Source organism: Pelodiscus sinensis, chromosome 25, assembly GCF_052426305.1.
Source record: "Pelodiscus sinensis isolate ZL-2025 chromosome 25, ASM5242630v1, whole genome shotgun sequence".
Lineage (NCBI taxonomy): Eukaryota > Metazoa > Chordata > Testudines > Trionychidae > Pelodiscus > Pelodiscus sinensis.
In genome coordinates, this window is record NC_143076.1 from 2,018,949 (window position 1) to 2,040,319 (window position 21,371).

Below are 21,371 nucleotides of genomic sequence, written 5' to 3' on the forward strand. Positions count from 1 at the left end.
AGAGGCTAATTCCAGTAGAGCAGCTTGGGCTGTCAGGACAATTCCTTTGTTAGTCAGCACAAGATTACTGTGGTTCAGCATCACTGTTACCTATCCCCTTTGCTCCACCCTGAACAATTCCTCTCGCTCCTTGGCATTTAGAATCATAGGCTAGGAAGAGATCTCAGGAGTCATTGAGTCCAACCTCTGCCCAAAGCAGGACCAACCCCAACTAAATCATCCCAGCCAAGGCATTGTCAAGCCAGGACTTAAAAACCTCTAGGGATGGAGATTCCACCACCTCCCTAGGTAACTCATCCCAGTGCGTCACTCCCTCCTAGGGAAATAGTTTTTCCTAATGTCCAACATAGACCTCCCCCGCTGCAACGTAAGACCATTGCTTCTCAGTCTGTCAGTCACTGAGAACAGCCTCTCTCCTTCCTCTTTGGAACCCTGCTTCAGGTATTTGAAGGCTGCTATCAAACCCCACTCTCATTCTTCTCTTTTGCAGCCTAAATAATCTCCAGTCCCTCAGGCACTCCTCATAAATCATGTGCTCCAGTCCCCTAATCATTTTTGTTGCCCTGCACTGGACTTTTTCCAGTGCATCCACATCCTTTCTGTAACGGGGGGGGGGGGCCCAGAAATGGAGGCAGTACTCCAGATGTGGCCTCACCAGTGACGAGTAAAGGGGAATAATCACTTCTCTAGATCTGCAGGCAATGCTCCTCCTAATGCAGCCTAATATGCCATTAGCCTTCTTGGCTACAGGGGCGCACTGTTGACTCATATCCAGCTTCTCAGCTTCACTGGAATCCCCAGGTCCTTTCCTGCAGAGTTTCTGCTCAGCCAGTCGGTCCCCAGCCTGTAACAATGCTTGGGATTCTTCTGTCCCAAGTGCAGGACTCTGTTGAACCTCATCAGATTTCTTTTGACCCAATTCTCCAATTTGTCCAGGTCACTCTGGACTCTATCCCTGCCCTCCAATGTATCTACCTCTCCCCCTAGCTTAGTGTCATCTGTGAACTTGCTGAGGGTGCAATCCATCCCCTCATCCAGGTCATTAATAAAGATGTTGAACAAAACTGTACCCAGAAGCAACCCTTGGGGCACTTCACTGGATTCCAGTCACCAAGTAGACACCCTTCAGAAGCCTGTGAATGGACACCACCTTCCTTCCCTCCTCCGGAAAGAGGCAGCCCCACCAAAGTCACTCACGTCACCAGGGCATGGGGGTCCACAGGGCTCAGGGAGTTGTAGACCTTGACGACGTCGATCCCAGCATTGCACGGCTCCACATCAAAAGTCTTGAAGGTTAGGCTGATGACAGCGTTTGCATCAGCCCTCAGAACCCAAGTGCAACGAGCGTTGTTCGGGTACGGGCTGTTGGGGAAGCCTGGGGTGGTGAAGCTGGTGATTTCACCTTCCTTGGCATGGAGGGCAAAGTTGCAGCTATCTGCAGAGAGGAGGGCAGAGGAGAAGGCCCAGATGTCAGTGAATGTATCGCAGAAGGGAAAGCAGAGACACTGTAAACTGGGAATTCTTGCTTTAAACTGCAAGAGATGAGAAGCACCAAGGTGCATCAGCATCCTCCTTCTTGCCCCCACTAATTTCAGGGATGGGATAAGAGGCCAGGAAGCTCCAACAACTTTTCTTTGTGCACCTTTACATTTCTAAAGACTCCCTGGCATGTACAGCCCAGTTTCTCTGGAAATTGTTACAGAGGAGATGCCTATTGTTCTGAGAGAGCACAGTGATGAGTGCAAGTTGTTACTGTTCTAGATAAATAGGAAAAAACTGGGCTACCGATGGCAAAAAAACTTGCCACTTAGGATAGGGCCACTTGCTCCTTCTGGATAATCCCCTGGATAGACTCACAGGGAAAGGGGTGGGGGAGAGGGAGTCATGCATTTGGGATCACAGGCATCTGTAGGTTTCTCCTGGCAGTGAATTAAACCCTCCTAGCAAACACAACCACCTTCTTCAGCCCAGACCAGGATGCTCCTACTGGAAAAGAGGAGCACATACAACTCAATTCAGGGGCAATATATGCTGGAAAGAATAAGAGTTACACTTACTGTCCCGTGAAGATTGAACTATATCCGGATCAGCAGCTACAGGAGAAAGAAACATAATTCATTAGTAACACATTCACTGCACAGATGCCAAGCAAGAAGCAGCCAGCCAGCCTGTGTTTGACAGGGGGAGAGTATCTTCCCCGACAGCAAGAGACAGGGAAGGTAGTCCCCGGACCCCAAAACAAGCAACTCTGGCATTGTGCCTTACATCACAGGAGTGAGGGTCAGGTCTGGCGGCTGTAGAATCCAAGTGACATGCTTCAGCGCTGAGACCTTGCACTTCACTGCATGTATGCACCAGGTCTCGTCCTGAAGGAGGAACTCCAGCTCTCTCCAGCAGCAGAAGGGAAAGGGCTAGGTTTCCCTGCAAGCAACACCTGATTCCAGCTGGGGTTCCCCCTTCATAACCTGGAGCCTGCCCTCAGGATGTAAGCAAGTAGTTGACGATCTGATAAGCATAAGCTCATCAGACAGATGAGTAGTGACTCAACTTGTCGCTTCCCCCTCCCTTGCTGCCTCTATCAGAGACAGCAATGGTGGGGAGGGGGGAGGGAAGAGAGAGAACAGGAGCTGGTTCCTCCCAGCACCATCTCCATGGAGGGCAGGGGAGGCAGAGGCATAGTGGGGGGGGACCAGGTACGAGCCAGGAATCATGCCTTAACCACCAGGCTCTTAATACATTTGAAAAGGAGACGCACGGAGGAGCGGGGCTGGACATTAGCTGGAATCAACTGTCCTGGCTCATACCTGGTCCCCCTGCTGCGATTCACCCTTTTAAATGTATTAAGGGCCAGGTAGCTCTTAATATATTTAAAAGAGATAGAGCCACAACAGGATTAGCTCCCAGAGCTAACCCCACTGTGGCTCTGCAGTTTCCCCCCTTATCGACTAGCCGATGGTAATTCCGTCGATTAGTAAATTAAATGCAGTTTAACCCTGCTTAGGGTTGGGGGAGTCCCAGCCAGTCCCAGTACCCAGGCCCATCACACCCAGCCGAGGGAACATGAGCTCTCAAGCCAAAAAATAAACTCCCATTTAAGAGAGCTTCCCCCCACTCCCAGCAAGCTTATGGCAAAGCTCAGAGCAGAACAACTCCCAGGCCTCTAAGCATGGATCTCTTCCACCTCCCAAAAAAGCCTGCAGAGCTAGAATCCCCAGGGGAATATGGCTGTTCCCTGACCCTGGGGAGAAGGGCAATGGAGGCAGGACTCACGGAAAGCAACAATCGATTTGACTTGCAGCATCAGGTTCCGTGACTTGTACTCCACTGTTTGGATCAGGCTCTGCTTGTCAGCCATGGCCTTGTCGAAGGCCTCAGCCTTGTAGGCCGGGATGATGAACTCTGACCAGTAATAGGCGATGACACTGCCTTCACTGCAGGGGGAAAGGGAGAAAAGATACTGACAGTGTGCAGATGCCAGGGAATAGGGGGACAGGATCCAAAAACTCAGGCTCGCTGACTTTAAGGTCAGAAGGGACCCTCATGACCCTCTGCACGTCACGGGCCAGAGTCACACAACTGCTCCTGTAACAGACCCTCCTGTAACAGAGGGTGTCTGGCTGAGGTATTGACACCCTCAAATCAAGTTACTGTGAGCCCACCATTTACTCTAGTTTAAACACACAAGTGACTCAGGCCCCACTCTGCAGAGGAAGGTGAAAAAGATCCTCCAGGGTTTCTCAATCTAACCCACAGGAAAATTCCTTCCTCATCCCAAATACAGTGACCAGTATGTGAGGGAGACCCGTCAGCCAGACACCTGAGAGAGAATTCCCTGTAGTAACTCCGCATCTCCCAAACTCCTGTCCCATCTCCAGAAGCCAGTGTTATTTGCCAGCAGCAGTTGTAGGCTGGCTACATACCATCCCACCATCCCCTCAAAGCCAGCAATCTCAGTCTTGAGCCTGTTTTCTCTTATTTGCTCCCTTTGGGATGCTGTTCCAGAACTTGCTTCTCTAATGGTTAGAAACCTTCCTCTAACTTCAAGTCTACACTTGCTGATGGCCAGTTTAAAGCCATTTGTTCTAGTGCTAGTATGGGTGCTCACCTTCAATAACTCCTCACTGGCATTTAAGCTTCTGCTGTATTTATGGTGAGTGCTCTTTTAGTTCAGTTAATGCAAACCACGCTCCTCGTGTCTCCTCTCCTAGGGAGGTTCTCCATTCCCCGATCATCCTGCTCGCCCTGCTCCACACCTGGACCAGTCTGAATTCAGAGCCCAGGAGTGGAGGCTGCAGGGAAGGAGGGCGCTCAGCTCACCTCTTGCTCAGCCTGGTTCTATGGCTCCTGGGGCAGGTGGTGAGCTGAACAGACAGGATGAATATGGCTTTGCCAGAAGATGTGTTCCGGGAAGAGCCCTGCCAGAGTGAGTCACCCGTAGAGAGTCTGCCCCTCAATACCACAACTAGGCCCATCACAGACCAATGCCCCTTCATTTTGTCTGGTGCTACATTCCTGAGGCCTCCAATTGAGAAGCAATGTGTTAGAAAGACGACTTATTGCAATGGGTTACAACCACTCTTGCTCTCAATCTAAAACAAAAGGCAGCTGCACCAGAGACCTGCTGTCTAGGCATGGGGGAAGCCCAGGGGTATTGCTGCAGTGAGGTGGGGCTGTCTCTCAATACCCTAGGAAAGGTGAGTTTTTACCTCCCCCCTAATTTCTAGAGCGTACCAGCTCCCTGCTCCCAGGACCCAAAACTAGGGATGCAGCACCCACCTGAATGCTGTTATGACTGTCTCCTTGTGATAAGGGCCAATGTCTTGGTTATTTTTATAAATCTCTTCAATCTAAAAAAAAGGGGGGGGGGAAGGGGGGGAGACACACACATTAACAGAGAAAAGCACTGAAACAAATCAGGAGCAATTCAATTCCTAGCAGGTCTGGATATTAGAAGGACAGAGTCAGTTTAAACCAACAAACAAGCAAGCAAGCAAACAAACCACACACACACACACACACACACACAAAACAAAGCACCTAACCTCACAGCCAAAGTTTGCAAGCCTGGGAACCTACACAAGGCTCCAGAGTCCTTATTTAGGCACTTCCAAAGTCTCAGAAAGGAACTTCAGTATGAGGTGATCCTTCAACAATTGGATGTAGAGGAAGGGGTGTTGGTACCCGAGGAACAGGGTCCTACACAGCTGGAGCCATGACCCCTTTCCACAGCCCTGAGCTTGGGTGGACACATAGAAGCCTGTTACTGAAGCCAGGCAAAAGGATCAGGGTAGAAAGCGCCACGTGGGCTGCAGGGCATAGTGCAGGACCGAGCACCACAGACAAGTTCTGCGGTGGAAGACAGTGGAGCTGAGTGAGTGAGTCCCTTACCGTGTGCTGCACCTTCTTGGAGAGCGCAGCAAACTGTGGGGAGCTGGAGTTCTCATAGGCATCAATGAAGTTCCAGTTCTGAATCACGAGGTGGCCATTGTAAACCTTTTGGATGGGAGCTCTCCGATCTGGGAAACGCCAAGTCAGAAAGAGAAGGGATGTCTGTGTGGCAGTCAGAGCAAGGGAGCCTGGGAGATGAGTATCCCCCATTTCCTGCACCAAGGAATTTGCAGCCCAGGCACATCAGTGGGTTGAATTGGTTTTACGAAGTGAGGTTCTTGGGTCTGGCCCAAATTCTGAAGCAGGGCTTACAAAGGGCAGGGGCAGAGCTGGGAAGAGAACCCAGGAGTCCTGGTAGCCAGCCTCTGACTCTAACCACTGGAAAACCACCACATGCTGAGCTATGGAGCTATGGCCAGAACGTCGCCAGATGATCTAGTCTGACAACAGGCGTTTAGTCACATACAGCCACATGGGCATCAAAGTGCAGCCCAGAGGAGACTCGAATGCTGCATGCCAGAGGCAGGAAAGAGGAGGGGCTGGGATGCTCCAGTGCCAGATACCCACGGAATGGCCCCCCATTTTCACCCACAGTACCTCGTGAGTCAGTCACCAAGGAGCCACCAACGAGGGGAATGCCAGGCAGGACCGGCTGCTGCACCTGCCTCCCAGGCAGGGCAACTGAGTTGTGCTGGACAGACCAAGCAGAGAGGTGGCCAGCTTTGATTGCAAGCACGGATTCTTCCTTGGTGTTTATGCAGGGGCCGAAACAATGGGGCCCCTGGATCCAAAAAGTAGCAGACATCATCTCTGGGCAGCTCATTTAGGAGCAGGTGTGGTAATTAAAGCCCTCAGATCCAGGGCTGCCACGCCCCACACTCACATTTGAAGTGCCACACCAGGAGGCCCACCATCAGGGAGATGAGCAGGAAGATGAGCAGCACAGCAGTCACCACCATCCAACGCTTTGGGCCGCGCTTCTCCACCTTCTTGGCATTCATGGTGGGGAGGAACTCCACCACCTCCTCCATGCCGTTCATGTCCTGGGAAGGGGAGCAGAAGACACAGGGTGAGAGCCCATTGCTACAGGCCCACCACGCCCCATTGCCAGAGCTTCTGAATGCAGTGGGACAGGAGTGGAACTCTAGAGCTGTGGGTTCTAGTCCTGGTTCCCCTCAGAAAAAGTGAAGGGCAACCAAAGACAGAGAGTGGGCCCTTGGCCCCCCCAGTGCTCTTCTTCCCCATGCATCTCTTGCACCCTGGGGCATTGGAGCCGCACACGTCCGACTCCTCCTGCTTCTTCCCAGCACATTTGGAATGATGCAAATCACCTGATTTGTGCTCCATCCCTGCTCCTCCCCAGAGCTGGAACATTGTGAATCAGCTGTGTGCAGTTGCACAGGCTCTTTAAGGGAGCAGGAGTAGTGCAGATGGAGCATGAATCAGGCAATTAATGTACTCAAATGCTGGGAATAGGGTTGCCAGATGGTTGAAACAAAAATACCGAACACCCATCCCCCTCCCCCTCAAAAAAAGCCACCAGGAAAAAATTCTGTTGAAGAAAAAAAAAAGGGGGGGGGGGGGAGGGACCAAAGTTGAGAAAAAAAATTAGCATAAAACAGCATGTCCCCTTTAAGACTGAGTGCAGGGATAGGAACAAGGGAGCGGTTGAGCACTAAGACTCAGAGTCATTGCTTCCCCATGGTCTTTTGCCAGCAGCCATTTTATGCCAGCAGCCTTGCAGAATCAGGTAAGCATGGGGTCGCGGGGGCTGAAGGAGTTGGGGGCCGGCCAGGTGCTGAGTGTTTGTAGCATTGTCAGGTGCCCAGATTTTCGCCTCCTGGATGGGGGAGGAAGAAAAAAACAAAAAAACAAAAAACCAGAAAATATTGGACATCTTAGGTGTCCAGTATTTTCTGAATTTTTTTTTACCGGACAGGAAGTGAAAATACCGGACTGTCTGGATGAATACCGGACACCTGGCAACCCTAGCTAGGAAGAGAAGTAGGAAGTACAGGGCTCCGGTGCCCCAGCGTGCGAGAGGTGCATGGGAGAAGACGGGGTCCATGGGCCACAGGTTGTCCACCACTGTCTCAGAGCCTCAGTGAAGCACTAGAAGACCCTGTTCTCTAATTTATTTATTAACCAATGTCTTTAATTAGGAAGTTTCAACAGGTCGATAACTTTACTGACAGAGACCAGACAAAGCATTAATTGTTACAACAGCCAACAGTTCTACCTAGGGAAACAATAATATAATTCCTGGATCTCGCTGGTCAATACGGTGTTCTCTCGGACCCTTCCCCCCACATCTCATTTCAGTAATGATCCCTGGGCAGTGCCACAGCAGTTGTGGAAAATGCTCCCTCACCACTGATGGGGGTGTATTTTAACCTCCTCTCCTAGCCCACCTCAGTGCTGGAAACCTGAGCTCTGTTCTGCACTCAGCACTTTCTCCCCAAGATCCTCCATCTTGTCGCAGCAGTGCTGCAATAATACAACCCATCATTAAAAAGGTCACTCGCTAGCACTGCAGGGATAACATTGACGTGATCCTTGCTGAAATACGCCTACAACCACTAGGGCCCAAGAGAACACGAATACCCTATCAGATCCACTCTGCCAGAAAATCAAGCAGTTAACTCCATTATAGCTGTATTAGAAGACTTACCAGGCATTGCTGTCCCCAGCTGGCACTCGCTTCCTAGTGTGGTTGCCCCGGGTGGTCACTCTGCAGTATAGCTGTCCCCTGCGCTCACTGCCCCCAGCCATGACTGTGCATTATCGCATCCCTCCTCTCTGCCCCTTCCCTTTCCATGTTATGGAAAACTGCTATTCCAGGCACTTCCCATTTTCCTGGCACAACCAAACCCTGACCTTGCTTTAAGTTAGGAGAAGGGGAAGCTGCATACCAAACTGGTGGTCCTAGCTCTTACTGTTTAGGAGAAGTTCTTGAACAAATGGACTTGCAGAGACACAGACAGGTGGTTCTAAAATATATACAGAAATGAGAACTTTGTCTTCAAGCTAATGAAACTAATAGGAAGTTATGCAAAACAATTTTGCAATATGCTTGCATCACATACAGCATGGTGCATATTGCAATATGCACCAAACTATAAATAACTTGTAACACTTCCTCGGGAGCAGGAAAGTCAAGGTGCTTCTTGGGTTGCAGAAGCTCCAGAATTCACAAAAATTCAAGTCTATCCAATGCCAATTCAAGGAAATCAAAAGTGAAACCAGAACAAGTGTATGAACCCATCAGTCAGGAGCTGTGGTTGTGCAAAGAGAGACCAAAGAAATGTAGAAGGTGAGATACATGTGACCACTAAAGCACTCAGAGGGGGATGGAAAAAAGTGAAAATAGTGATTACCACAGGGAACCAGGAGTAGGATCCCTGGCCTTTGTCACCTGCTTTCTTAGTGATTTTGGCAAGTTACTCACACTCACCGGGCAATGGGATCGCCACGACAGCATCGTGAGTTTGAGAGAGATGGTTGTAAAGTGCTTTGAAATTCTTGGTTGAAAGAGACTACAGACTTGAAATATGTTCTAGGTTCAGAGAGACACTCATGCCATAAATTCCAACAAGAACTCATGTGGGATGCTGGGAGAGCACAAAGGAGCGCACTAATCGAGAGCACAGAACCACAGTAGACAGATACTCCATTAGGGCGTGGGTGCCATATGGAGCCGGAGTGGTTCCTTGAGCTCTGTCCATATGAGCAGGCTGCACTGTAATAGCAGGAAGTCAGAGCACTCTCATCCTGTCTCCCTTCCGGCTTCCAGCCTGCACATAAAATCACCACCAGCCTGTGCAGAAGACAGAGCTTCCGCCGGGGCCTGACTGAGATGGCAAAACAAACCCCCATGGGCATTAAGGACCATCCCAAACCTCACCACTTCCTGCTTCAAGTTCCAGGCATGACTCTTCAGCCTGCCGCCTCCAATGCGCACAGAGCTGCATGGGGATGAACAAGCCCCAAACAAAACTGGATGAGAGAGACAAGAGACCAGAGGACAGATGCTAGTTATTCATAGCTGGTTATCAGGGACACTAGGAATGTATAGCAGCAGATGCAGAATAGAAGAGCACTAGTAGTAGCAAAATTTGCTAGCATATTGCATCCTCTCTTAGCTGGGGAAACCAAGGCACTGAGGGGCAATGTGACTTGTCAGGCAATAGCAAGGCTGTGATTTGAGCCCTCCCAGTGCCAGTCATTAGACATCACTGTTTCTGCCATTTGCCGATAGATATTCATACAGGGATCTCCTACCCAAGAAGAGGACACCAAGAGTTAAGCTATGAATTTTTTCAGCCTACATTTAAGCCAAGTCTTTGAGCAACCCACCCCACAGTAGCTCAGCAAACCAGCTGAATCATTCTTGGGTTCACACATGCCAAAGGAATGCCACACAGATGCACGCCAGAGCAGGGTCAAGGAGCAGAAAGGTTCCTGTACATGGAAGACCTCTGGGGCCTGACTCAGCTGCAGCATGAATAGACAGAAACTGAAAGGCTGCAGAGAGGCGTTGCTGAACTTGGTGTCACATACCAGGAGAGTTTCAGTAATACACAGAGCGTTTCACTCTCACACTCCCTGCCTCCAGCTCGTCTCACCCACGCACCTGCAGGAAGTAACTCAGCCAGGCCACCAAAGGACCCTGAAACAGCCTGTGAATTTCCTTCTGAGATCACAGAAAGAGGGGGACAGAGAGGAACAAGTGGGCATGGGCTATGTCCTGCATCTCGCTTCGCTTTCTCCTCAGCCCCAGGTCAAGCGGAGGTTGCACCCACTCCATACGCTGAGCCACTGAAGCAAGGAGGAGCCTGGTTTTACTCTTGCTGTGTTCCCTGTTATATACTGATCTCTACCCAAGCCTGCACACTCCAGAGGGCATGGCAAGAGATCTAAGCCTTAGCCCTGCAGTCTAGATTGGGGTGGGTATTAATTTTTGATGGGGAGGCCACTCCAAGATTTGTAAATGGTTAAGGACCACACTTTTCTATGGAGGGGGTGTGGGGTCTGTGATGGAGGTCAGATGCAAGAGAGCTTGGGATAGGGGACTGGGGTGCAGGAGAGGGTATGGGGTCTCAGAGGAAGTTTGAGTGAAGTAGGGGGTAGTGACTAGAAGCAGGAAGTTGAGGTGCAGGGTCCAGGAGGGGGTTTGGTTGCAGGAGAGGATTCTAGCCCGGGGGAGGGATGTAGCAGGGATGGCAGGGAGTTGGGGTGCAGGTGGGGTGCCAGAGGCATGCTCTGGCCAGGAGACGCTTACCTAAGCAGCTCCTAGCCAGCAGCACTCTCAAGCAGGCTTCCCTGCCTGCCAGCAGCCACAGACCGCTTTGTTTCATGGCTCTGTGCTGCGGGGAAGCGTGGCATGCTAACCCCGCCTCCAGCAAAATTGCTCAGCTCCTATGGCTAGGGGTGGGAACAGCGTGCAAAGCCTCTCCCACTTCCCCTTGCAGCACACAGCCACAGGAGCAGCCAGTCGCTTTGAGGGGGAGGCTGCATTAAAAGGCTTGTGGGGCCAGATCTGACCCATGCACCATATCTTGCCCATTGTTGCTCTAGACCAGTGTTTCCCAATTTTAAATGCCCAGAGGGAGTGAACAGAACAAGGAATCAGGCACTGTCAGAGGACAGAATACTGAGCTAGATGGACCTTTGGTCTGACTCAGTCTGGCTGTTTTTATGTAATGGTAAGGCAGGGGTGAAGCAGCTTGCACTTCTGTGCCTCATGTTATAGACACTGTGATGGGGCACTTTCACCAGCTCCCATGCAATGAATGCTCAATGGAAGGATTTTAGCCCCCCCCCCCCAAGTACATTCAGTTCAGGCACTGGAAGCAGATTCTCCTGTTCCAATCTTGGCTTTATAGCTCTCTCTGCTTATGGTCAGAAGTCCGCTGTAGCTATTGTGCAATCTGTGGGCTGCTTTCATTTGATCTGATTTCTCGATGCTACCTGACAACTCAGCTTTTAACAACAGGACTGGGAACATTCTGCTAGACACGCTATAGATGGATTGGTCTGCCATTGGTGGGGTGTCATGTCAATTTCTGGGCAGCCTGGCAAGGCACCAAGCCCTATTCACCCTTCACACCACTTCCCTGACATAAGGCTATTTGTCATTTTAATCCATACTTGGTGCTTCAGGCCTCTTTGTGGAGGCAGAAAACTACAATTTCTCCTCCTTTTCCGTTACCTCAACAGGAAGGAAGAGGTCACACAAAATTAAATTTCAACAAGATCAAAGCAAGTTAGCCCCCCTCCCCCCCCCCAAAAAAAAAGCCCTCACAAGCCAAGTCTTCTAACCCAATTTTTCCTTTCCCTGAAAAACAGATTTTGTAACAAGGAAAATCATACTGGTATCATGCTAGCTTTCTTCGTATATGCTAATGGTGGTGTCAATAATACTAAACACCCAAAATTACAGCTGAGAGAATCACTGCTTTTTTGGTTTGGAGGCCAAACTGAAAAATTGTGGGAGGAGAAGGACTCAGTGTGCCAGACCCCAAAGATTCACACAATTCCATAGTAGTGGACATATGGACTCTATAGCTGCAAAAACAGGGCTTTTGGGCATCAATGATTCCAGCGCCTCCAACTTCTCACATTGACCCACCTCCCTTCTTTGTCACACTCTCTAACACCCCAGTCTAAATGTAAATCTGATTGCAGACTAACACTAGTGCAATGTGATAGTTAAAAATACTTTGTTAGTACTTTACATCCTCCTACTACTGTAGGAATATTAACACATTAGAGGTCATTGAAAAACCAGATGTCAGGGGTGGTTATATGTCGCATGTCTTGGTGTGAATTAGGGAGTCTCACCTCATCTCCCAGCAGGCCTTGGATCAAGTCAACCCCCTTTATCTGAAGACACCCTCCCCCGTCCCAAACCCTGAAGAAATTTGGATTCAAACTATGCAGATTGCATTCTGAGCTCTTTGGGGGACCACCTTCCCAGCTGGCATTGCCATTTCCAATCCTGCTCTTCATTCTGGAGTAACCCATTCAGAGTGCTGACCACCGTCCCTGGGAACACCACTAGTCAGAACCAGCCTTTCCTGAACACAGGATAGATGTGAAGACAACTGCTAGATGACAGAGATGGAAAAGGCTCATCTCTTTGATTAAAATTCTCAAAAGACTGTTCCTTACTGTATATTTCATCTTCCCTTTTTCCCCTCTAAGGCCCATCACGTTAACACTTTCCAGATAAATCATATTTGCATTGCAAGGTTTCTAGAGGCCTGCCTAGTCTAGACTAGAAGAGGTGTGCCAGTAGGGAGAGTCCCGCCATCTCTATGGGAACTTTCCCACAAAGTTTTCACGTAGCTTATTCCTCTCCCTGGTGCTAACTTCAGAATGAAGGAAATGAGTCTCTGACGGGGCCCAGGAATGCAGAGGGTTCTGGTGGTAGAGTTCCCAGGGCACTATGAGATTGGAGTAAACTCCACTGACTACAGCACATATGACAGAGTCAAAACCTCCTGGCTTCCAGCCCCCCTCTCCTAGTGATTAAAGCAGTCAGGACTCCTGGGTTCTATGTCTTGGTTGATCAGCTCCCTCCGTGGCTTTGGGCAAATCATTTCTTCTGTGCTTAGGCTTCCCCAAGGCCAAGTGGGAGATTAGGGGACTCACACACTTTGGAAAGGGATTGGAGTGTAAACGGTTTGTAATAGTGATTGAAGACCCTCTCTGTTTCTCTTTGGAGAAACCAGCTCTCAAGACCAACCTGCTGCATCAGCTGTCTTGGCCACTATTCTCATCCAGGAAAGCCCAGCCAGCTTTGCAGTTACATTCAGACACCCGAAAGCAGGGAAATGCGATTCCCTGTGCACCCTAGCAGAGATGGGTGCTGGACCATGCTGTGGTCTGAAACATCAGCAGGGTAGGGGCTTTCCCCTTCCCCCCGGCACAACTATTCAATTGCTGGTAAAATGAGGCACCAAGGAGGAGGAATGTGGTTCCCTTAGTAGCGAGCCTCTCCCAGATCTGGCTGCTCAAGGTATTTTTAGACAGGAATTGTCGCCTGTCTAGAAAAACCAGAACTTCAGGGGCAGCCAGCGGTGACTCACGCTGCGCAAGCCTGGACAGCAGGGAGAGGGGGTAGGTCCTGGAACTAGGAAGGTTTTATTGAAAAGGAGACGCCCTCGCAGGCAGGCAGGGAGTTAGCGGGATGCCCCACTCAGGCTGTATTTCGAGAATGAGGCTTTTTTTCTATGGTGACTCAGATAAGTACAAGATCAGAGGCATCAGCTCTCTAGCTGCCAGGCCACCCATGGGTGGGTATGCAGCGCAGTTGAATGCTCACAGAGCAAGCAGCCACTGCTCAATGTTAGGGCCAACACGCTGCTACAATTTGACAAATACCTGACCTAACAGCAAATGGGATTTAAACACGATCCCCCTGCCCCACCCCTACACAAGGTTTGGGAAATGAACTGGCTCATTTGTTTGCACACATCACTGCCCTCTGCTGGATGGCATTAGAAGTGCTCAACTATGTGACATTAGCCCTATACTGCCAGCAGCTAATGGGGACTCTCTTTAGCTGAGGTGGGTAGAGGGCTGTTTGAGGAAAGGAAGGCTCAGCGAGTCCTAGCCAGCTGTTCCTGTACAATTCTGAGCAGCTAGGCCATGTGACATAGCAACAGTAAGAATAGACACTACACATGCAATAACCTATTCAGCTGCCTAGTGTGTGATGCCAGGCTGGTAGGGGACCTGCTCCTGACACCCCCTGACTCCACACTTGGGGAGGAGACATGTCTTTGCGTGCCACCCCTCCCCCAGCTCTTCTTACAACATGAACAGGAGAAGTTAAATGAATATGGATTTTTATACAAGTCCCTCTTCCCCAATCCCAAGCTGGAGCTGAACATGGCATTTCCAAGCCATGAACCCGGCACCACAGCAGAGCACCCACCAAAGTTCTGATAAGGGCCAGCTACGTGGCTGGTGATGTCCCAAGGGAGGCAGAGAGGCCTGAGGACAGACATGAGATCCACGCTGGCAAAAGGCAAGGAGATACAGTAGATACAAAACCTAGCTGTTGGCACTCTGCTAATCAGCTGGGTGGCATTTGAATGTCTCCTGAGTGGCTGCACTAATGCTCAGTTTACAAGGAACATGGCTGCAAGCATCTGAGGTGCTAGCAATGCATGTAGCGAGAGAGCCCCTAAAGCAGGGCTACCTGACTTTGGAAGCCCGGGGGGGGGGGAGGGGGGAATGTTACTCTCAGCACATGCCAAGGGCTGCAACTTATGCATATACATGCAAACAGCTTCTTTTACACTGATGAACATGAATGCAAAGATTAAGGCCAGACTACACAACACACAGGCTCCATTTAAGTCAGTTCTGCTGATATTAATAAAATGCAATAGTTACCCCCCAATTTCCACCCACCACTTTTAATGAGCAATGACAGTCCAAGAATTTTTAACTTTTAAAACACATTTCAACAGATTATATTGACTCCTTTTTGTTTTGACTCCCATCCGCAGACCAGGTGTTGAGCCCCGTGTAAACCCAAACTGCACCGCGGGCCGCAAACAAATGCGCCGTGGGCTACGTATTGACCAGCCCTGCCCTAAGGCAAGGGTGTTTGGACAAGGAGAGAGCCCAGCACATATCAGGAGTGGAAAGGCAGAGGCCTGGCTGAAAGCTCTGGAGAAGGCAGGTCTCACCTAACCAAGCAGCACTGCTGGAGTGGAGCTGGCATCTGATTCAGGACCATTTGTTCAAGAAAGATGTGTGTTATCTACTAAATAAGGCTTTCAATTCTAAACTCCAGTTCTCAGCCAGTGACTCCAAGGGCCTGCACCCACATCACTCCTGTTTAAAAACAGTTGGTAAAATTAACACCAGATATTCAGCCTAGAACCAGATCTACACTTGGAAGGTCTTGGTGGCACAGCTGTGCTAGTATGCGATAATGGCAAAGCTTTCCTAGTGAGGATGCAGCTCGTATAAGCCAAACTGCACAACTGACAGTACAATGGTGTCTGCACTAAGGACTTTGGCTGGTACAGCTATGTCGGTCGGGGATTGCATCTCCTCATACCCCACGCCAACATATCAAGGTCCGACAGAAGTCTGTAATACAGACCTGACCGGGGGCAGGTGTCAGAAGGGGCAAAAATAGCATTGCATCATTCAACGCTTAGCCATCCAACCCAGGCAGGCTTGGGATGTGCCAAGCCACTAAAGAAACAGATCACACTTGAATTCCCAATTAACACACATGCTCAAGAGACAGTATTTCCAAAAAGACTCGCATCCAGACAAATGAGGGCCAAGCCCGTGTTTGAAACACAAATGTCTGGTGCTGCTCCAAGTGAAGTCAATGGCAACACTCTCCTGGTTTTTACTAGGAATTAGACTTTAGACAACCAGGTCAAAATGTGCAGTAAGAAACTTCCCATAACTTGTCGAGTAACAGCTGCATTTTTATCTCTAAGGTTTCTCCCACACAGAGTCAGCAATTCTAACAGAAACAGGCTTTTTGGTCCAGTAAGGGCATGATTTTCAAGTTAAACTAGTCATATTCATTTGAAGGAGAAATAGGCAGCCCAATCCCTTTGAAATAGCTCATCCTCTGCAGCCTATACAGGTGCACTTATAGTGCTACATCCCAGAGCCCGGAAGCGAAGTGATTAGTCAGTAACTAACCACTGAAGCAGGGCTACTTAACTTTGGAGGTCCCAGGGGCCACAATGATACTCACAGCACGAGCTGAGGGCTGCAACTTAAGTGTGGTTGCATGTACGTGAAAATATATATGCAAATAGCTTCTTCACACAATGCCCCCAGCACTCCGGAAACCTGCTCCCTAGGGGCTAGAAACGCCAACATCCTGTACCCGTTTGTTCGAGGTAGGGTTGCCAAGTGTCCGGTTTTGAACCGCACAGTCCAGTATTAGAGCTTTCTGTTCAGGAAACAAATTGAGAAAATATAAATGAGAAAATATAAATGTCTGGTATTTTCTAAATAAGATGTAATGTCAAGTGTGTCCAGTGTTGAAACCATCTGGCAACCCTAGTTTCAGCCAGCTTGTCCGCTTGCGCCTTTCACCTGGGAGATGCTCACTGTTGTGGAGCATGTTTCCAGTGGAAATCATGTTCACAGGATCCCACCCGCAGGCTGTGTGTTGAGTCCCATGTAAACCCAAACTGCACCACGGGCCACCAGCAAATGGGCTGTGGGCCGCATGTTGAGTAGCCCTGCACCTGTGCACTTGCGAACATGTGAGTGCTAACAGGGAGTTTAGAGAGGGAGTTCTCCAGGTAAAGGAGAAGCAGATACAGGACTCTTGAGGGAAGCGTGTGTTGTTATTGAGGCTTTATTACTGTGTGTTGAGCTTGTGTTTGTGAGTGAGGGTTGATGTGTGGTTTTTTGGTTTTGTTTTTTTTCCCCTGTGTTTGAGAGTGAGGCTTTTCCACGCCCCCTCCCTCTCTCCTTCATGGAGTTTATGCTGTGATTGGCTATGATTGGTAGGGGCTGTGATTGCCTGTGATTGGCAGGTGGAAACTGTTGGCTTCTAATTAAAGTTTGAATTCTAGAAGTTTCTGCTGATTGGCTGAGCCTTGGTAGGGGGAGGGGCTTTCAGGCACTCCAGAGCTTTATAAGGCAGCGGGCAAGTGATCAAGGAGCTTGCGAACAGGTGAGTGCTAACGGAGTTTAGAGAGGGAGTTGGGAAGGGCGGGAGGTTCTCTTGCCTTTCTTTTTAAATCCCTTCTCCAGGACAGCAGCGATGGATGGTGATGGGTCCGCTGTTGTTACCTGCACAGCGTGTGCCATGTGTATCTTCCTCCCAGAAGAAAGAACGGATTTCATCTGCACCCTTAGCAAGTTTGCGGATGGCACTAAGCTAGGGGGAGAGGTAGATACGCTGGAGGACAGCAATAGGGTCCAGAGTGACCTAGACAAATTGGAGGATTGGGCCACAAGAAATCTGATGAGGTTCAACAAGGACAAGTGCAGAATCCTGCACTTGGGATGGAAGAATCCCAAGCATTGATACAGGCCGGGGACCAACCAGCTAAGTAATAGTTCTGCAGAAAAGGACCTGGGGGTTACAGTGGATGAGAAGCTGGATATGAGTCAACAGTGTGCCCTTGTAGCCAAGAAGGCTAATGGCATATTAGGTTGCATTAAGAGGAGCATTGCCAGCAGATCCAGAGATGTCATTATTCCCCTTTATTCGGCACTGGTGAGGTCCCATCTGCAGTATTGTGTCCAGTTCAGGGCTCCCCACTACAAAAAGGATGTGGCCGCATTGGAGAGGGTCCAGTGGAGGGCAACCAAAATGTTTAGGGGGCTGGAGCACATGACCTATGAGGAGAGGCTGAGGGAGTTGGGTCTGTTTAGTCTCCAGATGTGAAGAGTGAGGCGGGATATGATAGCAGCCTTCAACTTCCTGAAGGGAGGTTCCAAAGAGGATGGAGAGAGGCTGTTCTCAGTAGTGACAGATGGCAGAACAAGGAGCAATGGTCTCAAGTTGTGGTGGGAGAGGTCCAGGTTGGATATTAGGAAAAACTATTTCACTAGGAGAGTAGTGAAGCACTGGAATGGGTTACCTAGGGAAGTAGTGGAGTCTCCATCCTTAGAGGTATTTAAGTCTCGGCTTGACAAAGCCCTGGCCGGGTTGATTTAGTTGGGATTGGTCCTGCCTAAAGCAGGGTGCTGGACTTGATGACCTTCTGAGGTCTCTTCCAGTTCTATGGTTCTATTAAAGTGAAATCAGTGTATCTGGTTTTCATGGCCCAGCACAAAAACCTTATCCTGCAGCTTTACAGTCGAAATCAGAAAAACATTACAATGAGATTTAATATTGTACATTATAACAATAATAGTGGTTAAGTCACATTGGATTGCATCCCAAAGTGAGTTTTCAGAATTCGCCTTTGAAATCAGAGAGTTCTGCTTAAAAAATAGTCAGTCCCACAAAAAACAACTTCACGAGTGAGACTCCCCGAAATCATGACATTTAAAACAAACCAATGTAATAACCTCCTTCCCCAATGTATTATTTACTCTCTGGTTTTTGAGCCTTTAAGGACACATTTTCAAGCTTTTCTTGGTAACTACAGAGGCTAGCATCTCAGCTTTATCATTTTTAAGAACAAAAATTCTCAGACAACTATATGGCTTCAAGAAATGCACTACATATCCCTAGACTTGATAAAAATTCAAAAGCTAACAAAATTTACATGTGCAAAATGGGCGAATAACTTAAAATGGTCTAAATTTCACACACACAAGCACTAGTGTTCCCATATTGACTTTAATACTATCTTTCTCAAATTGCGGCCACCAGCAGCTTCTCTAGTGGCCACCACCCCCTGAATTGTCCTGATACCTGTACATTATAGCAGGGGTTATGGGAGTGAAATGGGTAGAGCCCTGCACAGGTACAAAATTGGTATCTGCAGCCACATCTGCAAAAATGATTTGTGGCTATCTGCACCATCAGATATGAAGTGGATATCCACAAATTTTCAGGGTTCTAGGTACAAAATTTGTATCTGCAAAAATGATCCATGGATATAAAGCAGATACCCATGGATCTGCAGGGCTCTAGAAAGGAGGTTAGTTTCCTTTTACAGAACCCAAACCTAACAGCTGTTAGCACAGAGCAAACTACCAGCTCAATAACAGGGTAGCACCCAGGTCCTTCGTAAACTGTGTCTGCTGTTATCAAAGGATAACACAAGTGGTTATCTACTGTCCTTTTCATGCAGGGCTAGAATAGGCTTTTGATAAGAACAAACACATTTGAAGATAGGACACCTGAAACTTAACAGCCTCAGGACAGTCACACTTTTTCTTCCTTCTCAAATCCTTGTTAAGGCAATTAGTTTATAAAATGGAGATTAACTGAAGGAAGGAATTAACTTCAGGACACAAGAGAGCGCATCCTTGTCCTTCCTGGCAAAGGGGGAAATAGAATAGTAAGAATCACTACAAGTATAAATCTGGTAAGAAGAACCAAGTGTGCCATGCCTAGATGCTGCTTTTTCCCCACATGGCCAGTTCATCCTTATTGCCCTTCCGAGTCAGATGAGAAACTGCGTCCCATCATGGAGGATTTTCATGGAAGAGACTTCAAAGGTAAGGGCTCAGTCTGTGCTGCATAGACATTAAAGATTTGCTTTCGTGCTCCAGGCCAGGTTTACCTACTCAACTGTCTTTGGTAAGCATGCTTCATGCCAGCTAGCTGTGGCCCTGCACCCCAGATGTGGCTGCATTAGCCATGTGATTAGAACTTCGCATAAGGCTTCAACATGCTTTAGATTAAAAGGTCACTTTATGATCCTGATTCCAATCTAACTCAGTGAAATGCCCTTAACTTTAAAACTCAAATTTACACCTCTAAGTCTGCAGCAGGCCCAGACACTTGTGTGCACCCTTTTAAAAAGGCTCTCCAACACTGCTGTACAAATATATGTTTGTACAGTTGTGTTGGAATATATTTGTACAGCAGTGTTGGAGGAGAGCCTTTTTTAAAAGGGTGCACACAGTGTAGTGTTTTCCAAATGGTCAACCAGTTTTCCCTCATGTTTGTATTTATTTATTTACTTTGCTGACAGTTTTTTCACTTTTTTGGGGGAGGATTGGCCAGTTTCCCCCCAAAGGTTCCGTGGCCAAATAAAATTGGGAAATGCTGCTCTCATGTAAGCTTCTGGGGGCACCAGCAGCATCCTGGTTGAGACCCGCACTAAGCACCCTCTACGAGTTCTTAAGCATAAATATAAATCTTGGTTGTGCCCCACCCCACCCCAAGATAGAATATGTTCATGATATTCCCCCATTAATCACTGGATGCTATTTAACCAGTAACAAAAGGCAACAGATGTACACAGCAGCCAATCCGGATTAGGTGTTCAGATCATTTGCACTGCCAAACAAAGAACAATTCAATCCCTAGAAATGGTCTCCATGAGTAATGAAGGTCAGGGCTAGACTTTGCCAAAGAGATTTTTTTTTAAAAGGGAAGTATCCAGGTTCCAGTTCAGATCCATTAATACAAACAGCAGAAGATTGATGCAAGCACTTTGCATCAGACACCAACCCAGAGAGAATAGATAGAATTTCTATCCTTGTGCCATCTGTACCAGCTGTCAGAGATTTACACTTAAGAAATCTGTTCCCAATAGAACTAGCTCAAATGGTAGCTTTCAGAGCAATAGCAAAGTCTCCATTATCATTTGTAGCAGGCTAGCACCAAGGACACAGTTGAGTCAATCTGGTGTCATCCCCCAAGAATTTGTCATTAAAAAAAGAATAACCCCTCAAGGCAGGTAATTTAGCAGATACTCTCTGCTCTATCCTTAAAGGGGATGGAGGGGGGGGGGGGATTATAATCCAGCCAGCCTAACTCCTGGAACCTAGAAAGATACTAAAAGAAACTATCAATCAATCTGCAAGTCCCCAAGCTGTGGGGCCAACAGAATGTTCGGGGGGGGGGGGGGCAGAGACACAGTGGTGCCTGACCTAGGGCAACACTCATAGGGGGCAGGCAGACAGCACCATCCTATCCCACTCTGCTCCACTTCCCTCCAACTTCTGCTACTGCCTCCTGGCCATGGCTCTTGAGGGAGGGTGGGGAAGGAGGAGAGGTATCACTCACAAATAAACCAAAAAAAAAGCAGCTTGGGGACCACTGACCTAGAGGAGAATAGAATTATAACTCTAGCCAATACAGATTTATCAAGTACAAATTAGGAATGTAAAAGTGTAACTGGTTACACAGTTAACTAATAAGCATCAGTTTATTGGTTTCCATTACAGCAGTGGTCACCAACCATTAGACTGGGATCTACTGGTAGATGCTAGAGCCTCTGACAGGTGATCCTGATGGGTTTGGCCAAGAGGATATCAAGGGCAGCACGTCAGCTGTCCCTCCCCCCACTGCTGCAAATCTCCTGCCCTTTGCCTTGGAGCTGCCCCTCCCTGGGAGC

At 48.6% G+C, this 21,371-nt stretch overlaps 1 protein-coding gene across 3 annotated transcripts in view; it reads right to left on the minus strand.

The window, feature by feature from the left end:
- ST14 (ST14 transmembrane serine protease matriptase) overlaps positions 1 to 21,371 on the minus strand; it is a 53,603-nt gene that overhangs the window by 22,837 nt on the left and 9,395 nt on the right. The window contains exons 1-7 of one of the 3 annotated variants that reach the window (XM_075916379.2): positions 10,670 to 10,783; positions 6,272 to 6,431; positions 5,389 to 5,516; positions 4,777 to 4,847; positions 3,271 to 3,431; positions 2,058 to 2,093; positions 1,198 to 1,435 (exon numbers count right to left, since the gene is read on the minus strand). In XM_075916379.2, coding sequence (XP_075772494.2) covers positions 1,198 to 1,435; positions 2,058 to 2,093; positions 3,271 to 3,431; positions 4,777 to 4,847; positions 5,389 to 5,516; positions 6,272 to 6,428 — 791 coding nt within the window. In that variant the 5' untranslated portion in view covers positions 6,429 to 6,431; positions 10,670 to 10,783. Of the gene's footprint in view, positions 1 to 1,197; positions 1,436 to 2,057; positions 2,094 to 3,270; positions 3,432 to 4,776; positions 4,848 to 5,388; positions 5,517 to 6,271; positions 6,432 to 8,059; positions 8,383 to 10,669; positions 10,784 to 21,371 lie in introns of those variants that run through there. The other 2 variants (XM_075916378.2, XM_025183716.3) reach the window with 2 other exon arrangements.